General features: G+C 41.8%; 10 protein-coding genes across 10 annotated transcripts; 3 read left to right on the forward strand and 7 right to left on the reverse strand.

The window, feature by feature from the left end:
- Positions 1 to 114: 114 nt before the first annotated feature.
- On the forward strand, positions 115 to 975 carry C5L36_0A06905 (uncharacterized protein; the record flags this gene model as incomplete). Its single annotated transcript, XM_029463704.1, has 1 exon — positions 115 to 975. The coding sequence occupies one exon, from the start codon at positions 115 to 117 to the stop codon at positions 973 to 975; it is 861 nt and encodes a 286-aa protein (XP_029319564.1).
- C5L36_0A06910 (uncharacterized protein) lies at positions 961 to 1,506 on the reverse strand (the record flags this gene model as incomplete). The annotated part of the gene is made up of 1 exon (XM_029463705.1): positions 961 to 1,506. The coding sequence occupies one exon, from the start codon at positions 1,504 to 1,506 to the stop codon at positions 961 to 963; it is 546 nt and encodes a 181-aa protein (XP_029319565.1).
- A 213-nt stretch (positions 1,507 to 1,719) lies between these two features.
- C5L36_0A06920 (uncharacterized protein) lies at positions 1,720 to 2,853 on the reverse strand (the record flags this gene model as incomplete). Its single annotated transcript, XM_029463706.1, has 1 exon — positions 1,720 to 2,853. The coding sequence occupies one exon, from the start codon at positions 2,851 to 2,853 to the stop codon at positions 1,720 to 1,722; it is 1,134 nt and encodes a 377-aa protein (XP_029319566.1).
- Positions 2,854 to 4,230: 1,377 nt separating this feature from the next.
- Positions 4,231 to 5,049, forward strand: C5L36_0A06930 (uncharacterized protein; the record flags this gene model as incomplete). The annotated part of the gene is made up of 1 exon (XM_029463707.1): positions 4,231 to 5,049. One exon carries the CDS (start codon positions 4,231 to 4,233, stop codon positions 5,047 to 5,049), a length of 819 nt encoding a protein of 272 aa, XP_029319567.1.
- Positions 5,050 to 5,361: 312 nt separating this feature from the next.
- On the forward strand, positions 5,362 to 5,781 carry C5L36_0A06940 (uncharacterized protein; the record flags this gene model as incomplete). The annotated part of the gene is made up of 1 exon (XM_029463708.1): positions 5,362 to 5,781. One exon carries the CDS (start codon positions 5,362 to 5,364, stop codon positions 5,779 to 5,781), a length of 420 nt encoding a protein of 139 aa, XP_029319568.1.
- A 57-nt stretch (positions 5,782 to 5,838) lies between these two features.
- Positions 5,839 to 7,278, reverse strand: C5L36_0A06950 (uncharacterized protein; the record flags this gene model as incomplete). The annotated part of the gene is made up of 1 exon (XM_029463709.1): positions 5,839 to 7,278. One exon carries the CDS (start codon positions 7,276 to 7,278, stop codon positions 5,839 to 5,841), a length of 1,440 nt encoding a protein of 479 aa, XP_029319569.1.
- An 87-nt stretch (positions 7,279 to 7,365) lies between these two features.
- On the reverse strand, positions 7,366 to 10,542 carry C5L36_0A06960 (uncharacterized protein; the record flags this gene model as incomplete). The annotated part of the gene is made up of 1 exon (XM_029463710.1): positions 7,366 to 10,542. The coding sequence occupies one exon, from the start codon at positions 10,540 to 10,542 to the stop codon at positions 7,366 to 7,368; it is 3,177 nt and encodes a 1,058-aa protein (XP_029319570.1).
- Positions 10,543 to 10,672: 130 nt separating this feature from the next.
- On the reverse strand, positions 10,673 to 11,599 carry C5L36_0A06970 (uncharacterized protein; the record flags this gene model as incomplete). Its single annotated transcript, XM_029463711.1, has 1 exon — positions 10,673 to 11,599. One exon carries the CDS (start codon positions 11,597 to 11,599, stop codon positions 10,673 to 10,675), a length of 927 nt encoding a protein of 308 aa, XP_029319571.1.
- Positions 11,600 to 11,904: 305 nt separating this feature from the next.
- Positions 11,905 to 12,543, reverse strand: C5L36_0A06980 (uncharacterized protein; the record flags this gene model as incomplete). Its single annotated transcript, XM_029463712.1, has 1 exon — positions 11,905 to 12,543. The coding sequence occupies one exon, from the start codon at positions 12,541 to 12,543 to the stop codon at positions 11,905 to 11,907; it is 639 nt and encodes a 212-aa protein (XP_029319572.1).
- A 183-nt stretch (positions 12,544 to 12,726) lies between these two features.
- Positions 12,727 to 14,544, reverse strand: C5L36_0A06990 (uncharacterized protein; the record flags this gene model as incomplete). The annotated part of the gene is made up of 1 exon (XM_029463713.1): positions 12,727 to 14,544. One exon carries the CDS (start codon positions 14,542 to 14,544, stop codon positions 12,727 to 12,729), a length of 1,818 nt encoding a protein of 605 aa, XP_029319573.1.
- Between the last annotated feature and the right edge of the window lie 509 nt (positions 14,545 to 15,053).

Genomic DNA, 15,053 nt, shown 5'->3' on the forward strand with positions numbered 1-15,053 from the left:
AGATATGCAAATTAGAAAATCATGATCGCTTTTTTATTATTATTATATCAACACCCGTTTTGTTTACCTAAACCTGTTATGGATAATGTACCATGCAATCTATAAAATACGCAAATGTCTAAGATACTGATCAACAAGAGCTTTAGATGCTACACTGTTACTCCGCTATCCATCGAACCGAACAAAATAATTGATGAGTTGTGCAGTGAGTTTTCGCCAACATCAACACGTCTTCTAACCAGATTAGCGGAGGCCATTATTGAAAGTGGACTATACATGGGTACCCGAACAACAAGTGGATCTGGACTTATACCAGCCCATTCGAAACTTTACGAAGGCGGGAGGAGCACTGCCGATCCACCAAACTTAGCTACTGTTAGAAGTATGCTTGAAGTCAAGGTGAAAATTGACGAGTTCCAGGAGAGTGTTGAAGTTAATGATGGTGAGTTAAGGACAGGGCACTATCGGTTCCATCTACCCTTAATACTTCGTCCACAGATAGCTGTGCTAGTGCAGAGCAGGGAGAAGCTGATGTTTATGTTTCATGGGCATCCTATATTTATACCGGTTTTTCTGAAATGCATGCAAGACATGGATTGTGCAACCAGTAAGATTGAAATAACGGGTGAACAGATATATAGAGCTCTTGACTGGTCTCTGGAGGCGGACCAGGTTGATTCTATTGGAGATGTGAAACTCGGGTATGCTACCGGGACCACGGGGATGGTTTTCAAAACAAAAGATATTCGAAAGTTGAAAAGTGTAGATGAATATAGAGATATTATACAAAGAGAGACGGCGATTGATGTGGGGAAACTGGCCGTTTCTTCGATGGAATGCCAAAGTTATTCCCTGTGGAAGGATGGGAAGGTTCTATTTACAGATTCCATGTCACATTTAGGACATTCTCGGAAGGAAGAAAAGGGAGACAAGAGGTTGAGCGTATGGTACATAATCCGTCTATTGACCCTGTAGTTTATCAAAGTCAATATCAAATGAAGACCCACAACCACAACTAGATTTTGTGTATGGCGATTCAACAATCTTGAAGCCTTCTCCAATTAACTGTTTCACGTAATCAATTTTGGAGTCTCTCATGATTTCTAATGCATCTTTGTCAACTATAACTTTACCGCCGTCTCTCTCAAACAATGAGTCGTTGTTTTCCTCACTGAACTCGGATAAGTCTGTGATTTTTAAATCATACTGGAATCCATGGCACCCACCAGATGATACAACAAGCCGAAGGGCCAGATCGTCCTTGTTTTCCTCCTCTGCCAGCTTGGTGAGTTTCTTAGCCGCCGATTCTGTGAGTGCGATGTGGAGCGGAAGGTTGTTATTATCTGACAGTTGGGGGTTTTTAACCTTGGTTAGGGAAAAATCATCAGCCGTCAACGAAGACGCCTTCAATGCCCAAGGGTGGATTGACGAGGTGAAGGGGCGGGATGAAATCGAGACAGCCCTTTTAGCAGGTATGATTGTACTTCTAATTACTGTTTTGAACATTTCACGGAGAGAGGGCCTGTAGTCTACTGTGTGGTAGGAAAATACATGTATATAAGATACAGTTGGAACCAATGTCAGATAAAAGCTCAATTACAAATCAACAGTTTGCCGCTCAATGTGTACATTATTTTATTTTAATGAGAACCGTTAAAGCACCATAGCACATCACGTGACATCGCCATACAGTCTAGCGTGCGTATGTCACGTGATGTGCTATCTAATGAGAAAGACAACCAGGTAACTAGAGACACTACCAGCCAGCAAGGATATGTTGATGACTAAGGCGGTGTAAGATGCAGCTGCTTGTTTCTCTCCATCGGTGCTCAACACTTCTCCGACCTGCATGTATGCGGCACCGAAAAGATGGCCATTGGTGATACCGAAAACGAGTTGGAGTAGCAGATAGACACCGTCTGGCCATCCTCCACGGCCCTTCACGTTGCAGAACAGAAACAGCGGCACAAACAAGATCCGCAGGATGGAGTAGGCAACCATGTGGCGGGTGTCTCTTGGGAGCAGTGGATGGTAGTTCAACAGGAGTCGCCCCAGGAGATCACCGGAATTCCACACGAAAAATGCCAATGGAATGAATGTTTTCGAAGCTACCTTTGGAGAGGTAACTGAGGAAGCAAAGACAGGGAATACAAGTGTGACGAAGAATGTTATCGTTATCACCAGGTGAAGTGGATGAATGGGTTTCAAATCCCAGTAAGCAACTGACGAATTATTCGATGGAGTATCTGTGACTAGGGATTCTTCCATGGTTTCAATATTAATTTCGTCCTTGTATCCATCCTTCCAGTCCGACGCAAACACAGCGAGCTGCGCTACAATGACAATGACCACAGATGCAATAAAGTACCATAGAGCCCGTCCACCTCCTGCAAGCATGGATGCGGAAGGTAAAACGCCAGAAACGGCATTTCCAACAACGGTGGCATTCGATAGTTCTGCAGAACGTAAGTTTGCCAATGCCATAAGAGCAACCTGGGTGAAGCAAGCGGCCACGGAGGAAACGAGGACGGCAAACGAGGTGAAGATGAAGTATGGGACCTGCGGGGTTTCTATAAGGACGGAGACAGCCATAATTGCGAAAATACTGGCCTGTAAGACGTTACCATAGAGTAGCAGCTTCTTGTAATTTATAGCCTGATGTCTAGAGAGCATGTAGTTGCATATTACCGAGGTTAGGGTCGAGACGGTCATCATAGTCGAGGTGTAGTTATCTGCCAGGTGTTGATGATTTGAGAGTCTTTCCTGGAAGAAGGCTGCTGCTGAGAGGAAGGCATTCCACGGCCAGAGAGAGGCGGTCCCGCAGAGTAGAAACGTTGCATAGAGGCCGTCCATGGCATCGACTGTTGTTCCAGAGAGACAGAGTGGCCGGTGTAGCGGGTCAACTGTTGAAGCTGCAATTGCTGTTGTTGATATGGAGGAAAACACGGCTTTACAGTGAAGAGATGAAAAAAAACATACACATACCTGGACATTCGAGAGATAAGAAGGTGTTTATTGGCTTCTCCCCCCCCCTATCTACCGTATGAGCTACAGTAGCACAGTGTGTCTGTTGGGTCTATTTGATGAGAGGCCCGACTGTGTAGCCAGCCAAGGGAGTTCTCTGTGGTTTCTGGTCTTGATGAAGAATGGGGTACTGAACGTTGACCAACTCTTTTACCAGTTTGAGTTGCATGCTGTAATTCAGGACCTTGGGGGAACGCCAGTTGCATCATAGGAGGTCTTTGGAGGCCGTCGTCGCCAGTGACTGTACTAGTGTTTATAAGAGGAGGCGTCTATAAGAGGAGGTGTGTACAAATGTCTGTGTTTGCTCGTGCAAAGTGGTTCTTTTGGGGAGAACAGCAGTTTGCAGAACGGTTGCCAGGGTACTTTTGACGGTGCCTTTGTGATGTATCCCTGGAGCACAGCTACATGCGGGGGCTCTTGTGATGACTGGACGTCCGTTCGGCAGAGACAAGACCCTTGGAACGTGTCCACACAGACCAAGGCGGGTATAGGACACAAGGAGCGTCTGTGAAGTACACAAGGGGACACACCTTCTTCCCTTGCACGTCTTGACTCTGTCTCCATTGCCTTAGACATGCTATCCATTGCTTTAGACATGCTATCCACCACTTGCCAGTGGACATCTCCGATGCACTGCGTGTCGGTTTGCAACACTCTCTTTACGGTGTCTGCTACACCACCGTTGTAGGCCCAACAGCTCTCTCCCGACTCCCATCTCTAGACCTCCACGTCCAGTATAACACGTTGTGGGGGTCACAGTAGCCCCCCCATTGTTTCAGAGGAGGAAGACTCTCTTTACCGGGACAGCAATGCCAATAGGTGCACACCCCAGTGTGTTGCAAGTCTTGCTACTTGGCGACCGGTTGAGTCACCCTGTTACTTGACGGCAGTGCACTCCACCGGTGGCTTCGCCGTGCCATGCCGTACCGTATAATGCATCTCTTCGAGAGACATTCTTCCCTGTCACTGCAGTTGCTCAAGCAACTTATCGAAGTCTCGAGAAGCAACTTATCGAAAAGTAGTCCAGAAACATCGTATTGAAGTCACTAGAAACATCGTATTGAAGTCATTAGAAACATCGTATTGAAGTCATTAGAAACATCGTATTGAAGTCATTAGACACACCACATAGACAAACCTTGTAAAGAGTATCATTCTATCAAAGGAGACGGTAGCACCGGTACACAATGCGGAACAGGATAGCCCATGGCCATATTGATGAGACAAATTTGTCCAGCAAAATGTCGAGGGACCCGATGCGAATGTGTCTTTTCATTCCAAGAGTGTCTTTTTCGTTTCGTGTTTACAGTGTTTTCTCATTTTAGTCAACAACTTCTACTGGAAAGGAGAAGATGTTGTTCTTATGTTTTGCTTAAACTCCAACAACCAACACTTGTGAACACACGCTCCATCTCTCCAACGATGAAGTTTTCCTCGATTCTTTCCCTCTTTGCGTTGTCATCTTTAGCCTCTGCACACATTGCGCTTCTCCCCCCAAGAGGTAAGGAGTGTTTCTACGAAACCTTGAAGACCAACGACGAGCTCTCTGTCTCCTTCCAGGTTGGCGACAGAGACAGAGACGCAACGGAGCAGCTACATTGCGACTTCTGGATCCAGTCTCCCTCTGGGAAGATCATCAAGTCATTGACTGACGCAACCCATGCAAACATCAACATAAAGGCCAAGGAGTCTGGTAAACACGTGTACTGTTTCTCCAACGAGGACTCCAACATGAAGACCAAGGACGTGTCCTTCAATGTCCATGGCGTCATCTATGTCGACGTGAACGACAACTCAGACAACAATTTGGAGACCAGTATCAGAAAATTACTTGAACTGGTCTATGACGTCAAGAACGAACAAAACTACATTGTCGTTAGAGAGAGAACACACAGAAATACCGCAGAGTCGACAAACTCAAGAGTGAAGTACTGGTCTTCCATCCAGTTGGCCGTGGTTGTGCTCAATAGTCTCTTTCAAGTTTTCTATCTTAAGAGGTTTTTCGAAGTTAAGAGCGCCGTCTAATGGCCAACTGGTTGACCACCATCCCCCATTCTCATATAATTGTATGTCTCTTTCTGTATATGTTAGAATCACACCTCCTCCTTCCTTTTATTCTTCTTCTTCTTCTTCTGCTTCTCTTCCTCTTATGTGTAGAGGTTCTGGGCATTGTCCATTTTTCAAATGCTATCCACTTCATAGCAGTAACGTGTAATTTCATTGCATGAAAATCTCGCACTTTATAATCCCAGCATGAGTTTCATCGTCTATCCAACATCTCCAAACAACTGAGCTTCTTCAACATTCTTTGAACAGTAAAGTATCCGCCAACACACAATGGAATCATCAGCGTTCCCATCTGCAACCCCAGTCCAATTCTCGCCACAACTGCTCCATGCTTTAGATGCGTCTACAGAGACAAGCGTCACTCGGTCCGAGCACAAGTCTCAAGAAATTGCCAAGCAGGTCTCTGCCAAACTCGACTCTATTCTATCCTCTAAAGTCATGGAATTAGATGACACCATCGAGAAGTCATTATTGAAGACCGATAACGGGGTAGGTGCCCCAATGCTCAACGAAAAACTTGATGTTGTTTACTCTAAATTGAAGTCATCTGCCGAAGCCAAAATTGCAAAGTCTGACTCTCTCAAAGCTGCTGAAGAATCAGTTGCTAATTGCCTATTGAAAAACAAGGGCAGACCGCTAAACTGCTGGGATGAAGTACAGGAATTTAAGAAATTAGCTGGTGTCCCATAGACAGTATATTTATTCTACTTATTTTTTAATGTGTATTTATTTATCTTCTCATACTTTCTACATACCGACTCCCTTATATATTAAGATCAATGCAGAATCACCTTCACTACCGCCTGCCAAGGACATGATCTTCTCCCTGTCAATCACTGTAACTTTATCGTCGTTGAACTTGTACCATTTCTCGCCGCTAACGTCGTTTGGATCACGAACAAAGGCTTGGTAATGTCCGGAATCCGCACTTGCACCTTGATGTGCAATGATACCTTGTAAATCATACAAACTAGACGCATTCTCACCTTCAGAGACATCCAGTGTCTTGAAGAGATCCTGGAACTGTTCTTGGCGTTTTTCTTTGATGCTCTTCATTTCCTTCATTTGGGACTCATATTGCTCCCTGCTGGTTAATTCCGAAGTTAGCTTGGCTTTCTTGATTTGCCTAAACTCTTCATCAAAAGTTTTCTCCAGTTTAGAGATCTCATCTCTAGCCTTGATTAGGCCCTCACGTTTTTGTTCATCGACTAGCTCCATAACATCAAGTTGAAATGGAAATTGAACCTTTCGCATAATTTTGGCCTTTTTACCTGTCTCTCTTTTCCAAAAGAAACGGACAAAGTGAACGGTTAAATATTTAGGAAGCTTCGTAATTTTACGTTGGATTTCATATTGTGCGTTTCTACCTAGGCTTTCGTTGTTCTTTTCAATAGTTTCCTTGAGCCCATTTTTCAAACCGTCAATCATAAAGTTGGTACTATTATTAATATGGCAACTCAACTTGAGTGAATCCTCAAAATCATATTTAACGTCATCTTGTCCTCCACTTTCAAGGCACTTTGTTTCACTTTTCATTTCAACCTTCATGTACTTCTCTAGATCTGGAAATTTAGAGATCACTGCATTCAGAATTTGAGAGTACGCCTCCTCTGCATCTTGTTGTTTGTAAAACCCTTCTCTAGAACGCTCTTGAAATTGTGGAAATGTGTTTCTTACACTGGCCAGAAAATTAAGCGGTGTAACTTCCTTACCATTACTGTTCTTCAACTTTTCGAATAATTCTTTCATGTTTTTAATCAAGGCGGGATCATTCTCATGGAAATTCTGTAAATCTCTCTTTAGCTCATCAACCGTGTACAATACCTGAATACTGGAGTTCAAGTAACACGTGTTCCCCAAATTGATTAGTCCCGATGGCAAGTTAAGCAAATTTGGGTTCACCAATCCAGTAGAATCGCCGTCCTCAATAAACTTGACATTAACATCGTCGGCTTTGATAACTTCCTCAAGGGGAGTGCCTAGCATCATGACTGTCTGTCCTTCTTTAAACATGGACCCCAGGATCGCATCATCCTTCAATGGACCTCCCTTTGCTAAAATCTTCTGTCTATCCGGAGGCACGTTCGTAAGCGATGAGACCTGCAACTTTAAAGTAAGGCCACTCTCTTCTGGATCAACGGCCAAATCATAAACTTTACCTGCGTGTTTGATTTTAATGTTAGTCATTCTATAATTGTTTCGGTGAGTATATAAACAAGATAAAAGACTCTACACGCTAAACACCAATTTATTTGCCACTTTATGTGTATATTTTCAACTCCCAATTGCACCCTCAGTAGATTTTTCGTTTTTCACCACCTCCACAAGGGGGCTCAACTTGACATTCCCCACATTCTGAACAGGAACCACTGTCTCAATGTCTATATCGGGGAGATTCCCCTCTGGACCACGTGGGATTCCGTCAAGCGGCGTTGGATCGTGAAGTAGATATCGAAGGATGACTCTGCACCCATCCTTGGATAAAACAAGAGAGTTCTCAGTACACTGCATACCGGCACAACAAAGTGGACACCCGTATGGACAAGTACATTCCTCTACAATCTTTAAAGTCTCCTGTAGAATCAGTTCGGCACAGGCAAAGATCCGTGATGAAAGGCCATTTCCCTGCTTCCCACCTTTTGTGTCAAATAGTAAGAGACGTGCTGGTCGGCGGCGTTGCGTTTGCCGATGGGCAAACTCCTTCTCTGGTGCTTTGCATTCACATCCAATTTCATCGTAATTTCCTACACTGATATACCTCGGTAAGATATTCATCACACCGTGTTCAACTGCATGTATTGCCCCTGCCAAATTTAGTTCGTGATTCTTCAATAAATTGACGAGATCTGTTGGTAAATCGATCCAGACTCCTTTTGATTTGTATTTAACTGGCGGGTTATTAACCTCGACTGTATCCAAAATCTTACCACGTTTATCGACCTTAAAGAACCCGAAAACCACCGATGTTTTCACTATGTTACCATAGTAAATAGGAATATCCACAAATTGCAATGCTCTGACTCTTTCAATTAAGACCGGATCAACATCGGTATAATCTCTTTGACTGGTTGTCCAGTCAACATTGACTCTTTCTACCAGTGCAAACTTGTCATTGACATCAAACTCCTTAACAAGATACGGTAGACCTTGATGAATGAAAATGCCCCCCTCGTACAAGGTGAACGTAGTCCTGCTCATCTCTAGGGTTTCAATAACCTCTTGTCTGCCTCCACTAATATCAACAACTGCAAATGTATCTTCATCAATTGCACGAATAGGGACCATTATTGCTGGGAATGGTAAATACGAATCTCGGCATGTCCATCTTGTGCCAGTCCACCGGAATTTCTCCCTAATGACATTTTCAAACATTTCCCAAGGAATACAGTTCCACCACTTGTTCCATTCATTACTTAATTCACTGTTCGGTACTTCTAATTCCTTAAATGCACATTGTAGTTGACCTTCCCAAACAAGTAAATTGTTTAGATCGATACACAAGTCTTCCCATTCTTTACGTTCAACTAATTCATTCATCCTACCAATATAATATTGACTAATCGGATCACCGCCAGCAACTAAGAGACATAGAGAGTCTAAACCCCTACGACCTGCTCTACCCATTTCTTGTTCAAATCCAGATAAGCTAATAGGGAACCCACACATGAGAACCACATCTAATCCACCAATATCGATACCAACTTCTAATGCATTGGTGGCTACAATACAACTCAAACCACCATGAAACATTTGATGCTCAATTTTACGACGGTCAGAGATACTGTAACCACCTCGATACGACATTATTTGGGAGAGCAACTTTGGTTCATCCTTTAGTTGAGAACGAACTTCTTTCATAACCAGTTCCACAGTTTTTCTCACAGTACAAAAGACAATTGTCCTAGTGTTTTTCTTCAATAATTCCACAATTATCCTGGAAGTATCAGAAATCATACTACCGCCCCGATCCAAATCAGGATTCCAACCCACAATATAACGAGACCCACAAGGGGAACCGTTCATTGTTTCATCAATCCAAACAATGTCAGATTTGTCATCCAACCCCACCATTTTTGATAAATGTAAATCGGCATCATTTAGAGTGGCAGAAGAGGAAATAAACTGTATGCTCGTGTTCCCAAACAATTCACAAATTCGGCGTAGACGTCGCAATATATAGGCGACATTCGTACCAAAGCTACCCTTGTAAACATGCAATTCATCGATGACAACATATTTCAAATTTCTAAGAAATCTTGCCCAAGTTGTATGATTTGGCAACAATGTTAAATGAATCATGTCAGGGTTGGTTAAAATCACATTTGCACTTTCACGAATTAACCTTCTATCTTGTTTTGAGGTATCACCATCGAAAGTCTGGATTTTATCGGTGATTTTATTCAATGTGGGACCAATGAATGAAAGCAAGGCTCGATGTTGATCCTGTGAAAGAGCTTTTGTAGGGAATAGTAAAAGCGACGTCTCCTCGCTATTATTAAGCAATGTCTGTATTATCGGTAGCTGATAAATGAGAGACTTACCTGAAGATGTTGAGGTTGTGGAAATGACATGTTTACCCTCTAACAACACTGATCTCAATCCAAGTGATTGATGTGAATAAATCTGCTGTATATTTTTAGAATCTAGTAGACTTTCAATATCGGGATGTAAGCTCACTTCATGAAAGAATTCAGGATCATATTTAGCAGGTTTCGGAGGTATGATGTACCTTGAAGAATCAGACAACTGATTATTATAGTTGTTCATTGTTTTGAAGTGGTTGATCAATTGAGGGATGGGCTGATGAGAGGATTCAATTTTTTCTTGGTTCATTTCTTCCATAGGATCAATAAACTTTTGTTTATCAGGAATGTATTTCTTGTAACTATCTTGTATATATTGCAGCGTATTATCACCTTTGTCACGAACCAGGTTCCTTAGATCTTTCCTAAATCGATTGTCTCTCCTTATAATCAATTTCTTGATGGCTCCAGGTAACAGCTTCTCTGTATTTTCACGCCTTGATTTGTTCCCTGAATCTATAAACTCAAGAATTAAAACTTGGTTATCAGTATCAAAGTTGTCTTTGTCTATATCAAAAATATCAGCTTCTCTTTGCTTGTAACCATCTCTCCAATTAAAATGCTTTTCTTCTAAAATAAAATTATTCTTGTCCACATACTCAAAGTTGATATTATTCGGAGTAATTGTCTTCAATTTAGCAACATCCTCAAAGGTTAAAATGTGGTCAAGTGTTTTCGCAATGTGTTCTTTGAAAAGATCAAAAGTGGTTATTATATGTTGTCTATTAGATAAGAAGGTATAGTACGAGACTAGTTTAAAATGTAATCTTTCCAGAAACTGGAGCTCCTCGGTTGATGCTATGATGCTATCAATAGCAGCAGTGATATCATCTGTAGAGTTTTTCCTTTGTACGATTCGATTGGCCATTTACTGTCGCCTCCACTTAAATGTGGCAAGAAAAAAAAACTGATTGTCACAGTTTTCATTCATTTTTTTTTCCCCAAGTTTTCGTATGCTATATTTTACTTTATCTTTATTATTTATGAGATTATACAAATTATTCATCATTGTCGCTGTCATCTTCATCTTCTTCATCAGAATCCAAATTATTTTCCATTTCCTTTCTCTCCAATAAAGCTTGTAATTCAGCATCTTCAGTGGCAGTAACAGCTTTTGGTGCCATTGCGACATCACAGACACCACCATATTTGGTGATTACATTAGTAACTTGTTCGATGGCCTTATTTAAGATCTCAATACCCATGTTCTTTTCTAAAGACTGAGTAGTTAAAACGTATCTAGGAGCAGCAACTAATTTAACTTTGATTTGGTTATTTTCATCGGACAATGATTCAGCCGAAGACAAAGCTTCCTTGATAGCATCGATACCCTCGTAAGAGAAACAGGAGACATCAATATCTGCCCTGCATTTGATAGCCTGAGGAGATAACCTTCTAGCGATATTTTCCTTCAAATCTTCCAAGAGTTCGACAGAAGGAGCTTTAATTTCAGGTGTATCAAATATTGAAGGATTTGTAATTGAGATACGGAAGGCGTCAAAGGCGTGGCCGTATTCTCTAGCTAATGGCCAAACTATGGACTTGTACAAATCTTCCAGAGGCACGTTATACTTTTCTGCACATCTTCTGACAATAGAATGAACAGCCTTTGATTTGTTATAACGTTCCTCACATTGAACAATATCTTCAGCTGAGACACGACGTTTTGATAAGTCAATGTAACCCTTTTCCTTATCGACTCTTAAGACAACGGCAACTTCATTTCTTCCAACTCTAATTAATTTTTGGATGGATCTGATTCTTCTTCTTGAAAGTTCAGAGAGTAAAACCATACCTTCAATATCGTCATACTCAAGTAATTTCACATATGCACCCATTTCTGCAATTTGTTGGACGTTGACCATCACAACCTCATCGACTTCGGGGTACTTGTTCTCATAGAATCTACAGTGAGACACACTCATGTTTGCTGGTTCGTCTGTTTGTCTCTGTGTACTTCAATATTCCTTCTTTATTGCTTGTTGAAACTATGAAGATGAAAAAATGAAGAAAAAGGTGAAAATTTCGAATAAAGGCCCCAATTTTTTTTTTTTCAAGCTAAAGGGATGCTCGACGCGTCGATGGTGTTACAACGAGCAAGGCACAGAGTCGCCACGTTTCATTGTTGCATTATAAATGCATGTTGCAATTACCTAACAAGGTTCAATATACATATATAAACTTTAGAAACGAGGAAGAGGGGGATGCAAGTAACAGCACAAGGGCTAGATCAAACTAGTTGTTTACGGGAGCCCTGGAAGAAGAATTTGACCACTGCGACCTGGAAACCTGCCATGGCTAACATGAGTACAAGGTCGAATAGAGAGAACCAGAAGATTCTAGTTTCGGTGGACTTGACTGTCGATTGGTTTCTATTATTTCTAGTTTTGTAGTAGTTCAAAGAGTTTTCAAGTAAAGACAACTGTCTTTTGATTTTCTCAACAGATGTCTGCATGTTTAGGACAGCGCCGTTTTCGGTTGGTGCAGCAGGCAAGACTGCCTTGATAGCGTTTTCCTCGTCTTCGGTTTTGATTTCAAAATCAATAACCTTCTCAGCAAATGTCGACATCTCGTTATCAAAGCAAAATTCATACTCACCAACTTGGTCGGCATTGAACAAGTAATCACCTTGTCTTTGCTTTTCCTCAGACACAATCAACTGCTGGTTTGGGCCCTTGATGGAGTAATTGATATCGAACGACCCGCCCGCTTGTACGGCGAAATAGTAACCAATGTTACTGTTTTGTTGGTTATTGAACGCATAAAAACACTGTTTTTCATTTGGTGAAAGTGTGAAGGTTAATGCGGTGGCGTGAGAAAGCCCAAGAAAGAGGGAGCTGATGGCAGCATATATGAAGATTGGGTTCATCTCGTTAAACTTTCTCGTTGTAGAGCAACTTACTAAGGACAACCTACTATATAAACGTATAAACTCCACCTGTTTGTTGTGTGTCAAATATTCGATTTATTGACAAGGCCACGAATATTATCTGAAATACGCGAAAGAGAGACATGAATTTGGTGGGTTTCGCAAGTTGCCTATTGCGGCAATTTAAACGTGGCGGAAGATTGAACGCACTGGACGTAAGTACACACTGGCCAGGGTGCCCATATCAGGGGTGAGTTCGCTCGGGTCGAATTCAGACATGGTGTGCTCGTGTGGGGGTAGCTCTGGGAGAGTGTGACCCATTGTGAGGAGTCTCGTGTGAAATGATACTTTCTTTCTAACGTAGAGTGGGAGTTTGTGGTCATTGTATATGTGTTTCATGATTTCGAGGATGTCCTTCCCGTGTGAGAGTGAGTTATTAGTATATGAATAGATGAGACTGCTAATGAATGCGTCGTAGATATAAACCTTTTCGTCGGAGTTAGCAAAGACTCTCACTTGGAGATCTTTGTATACCGACAACAGCGTGTCGATGTGTGACTTTGATTTCCCCAGGAGAACAAGGAAGGCGACTATATCGTCTGTTCGGAAGTCAGGCCTAATTATAGGGTCTGGCTGTTCCAGGAGTTGGTCCAGATAAGTACTTATCAGCGACGCGTTGTCAAGTTCACTTAAAGAGATACTTAATGCAAGCCGGTGTATGTGGGAGGTGAACACAACAAGAGAATCCAGTAGTTGGGACGTATAAATTTGGGGAAAGTTCACCAATAAGTTCCCAATTGTTCGAATGGACTTATATGATATCTCACTGTTTGACGATCTGACTAGTTTCAGCAGAATATCGAATGTTTCCTTATGGTCACCAAAGATCCCGTGCTTGGTAAGGAGGTAGATGATTTCGAGCTTTGTATCAATAATATAGAGCTCGGAATCTATCAATGGATCAACCATACTGTATGTTTTAACTAGTGACAGAAGAGCGTTTCCAATTTCCGCATTAGAAAGAAACGTGTCTTTGTACTTGAGCATAAAAATGATCAGGTTACGCAACGCTAGAAAATAGAGCATTCGAGGATGTTCCTTACCCTGTATTCCCTTGTAGATACTATCAAAACTTTTCAATATTTGTAGGAGATATTTCTCATGTGCAATGCCGGAACAAGACAAAATGGAGATCATACACTTGACGGTGTTTAGGAAAACAAGAACGTTTTCTGACTTGAGGAGTGTGGAAACACATGTGAGTATATCATTGGCAAAATTACCATTGATTGTGGTGTCGAAATGAGACAAAAGCGACAGTATTGATGATATGCGAAACTGGTGCTCGAGATCTTTGGATTGGAGAAGACAAGGTAGCAGTTTAGAGACGTGATGAACATTCAGTAATGGTTTAAGGTCTACTTTTGGTGATAGCGACATGATCGACTCGCATATGGGGGAAACCAGCAATCTATCATTGGACGACTGTAGAATGGATAGTAGTTGTTCAATGACTGTTTTCGAAGGAATAGTAGGTGTGAAGGTGACACCCATATGTATAGTATATATGGTGTGTTTCTCTATTGGTAAGTGGCTCCAGTAGTCGTAGAGGGTCTTGGTGATAGAGGAATCGAACGTTCCAATTATATGGGTATTGTGAGATGTGCTAAGAAGTGTCTTCATTGCGTGAAAGTCGCCATTGAGAGACTGATTAACAAGTAGGTTCAAAAACTGAGGCTCGCAGATTAGAGTCAGAGAAGTTCCTGGATCGTACGTATCCAGTATAAGATAGACTAAGAGCCGGACCTGGTCATTATCAATGTAGTCCTTATATGTATCAGTAATGAAGGTGGTGATCTCCAAGTTCTGCGGTTGAAACTGTGGATCTTCCAGAAGGAGGATGATCTTGCGTAGTATTGCAATCGGTGGCCTAGCATGGTTCTTGTTAGAATTCGTGTATTTGGCAATGTCGGCAACAATGTCTGATGTCACGTGGTGCATGTTGTGACCGATATGTTTTGTTCTCTTGCAGAAGCAATAGGTGGAGAGTAGTAGCTCCTAACCAATAACCAGCAAAACTATCTTGAAGAGGTAAATACTCGCGTTGATATTAGTTGAAGGCTCGTTTTGCTTTCCCCCTGATCTGCTGATGGTGAGTTGACTTTTATCAACTTCTTCTTTTTATTCCTTTGTGATTTTCTTTGATATTCTTATATAAGTGACATGGTGTGGCAAACCATACAAAAGAGCTTTGGCAAAGATACTCTTATCAGTTTCACGTGTTTTGAATCCCGTCTGAGTACAATTAAAAAGAGAAGGAGAAACCTTGTTCACATCACCTAACTACTTCAGGAGATGTGGGTTGTTCAGCGCACTAACAGTCATTAGCAACTTAATAGAAATGAGCAAAAGGCAGAAAACACAGTCTTGTAGGACTTTTGGTTTTGTCTCAAACTATAATGCTGTGCGGAGACCTAATATGTACTACGTTTCAAAGAGATGCACAAATC

This window comes from Pichia kudriavzevii, chromosome 1 (genome assembly GCF_003054445.1).
Source record: "Pichia kudriavzevii chromosome 1, complete sequence".
Classification (NCBI taxonomy): Eukaryota; Fungi; Ascomycota; class Pichiomycetes; order Pichiales; family Pichiaceae; genus Pichia; species Pichia kudriavzevii.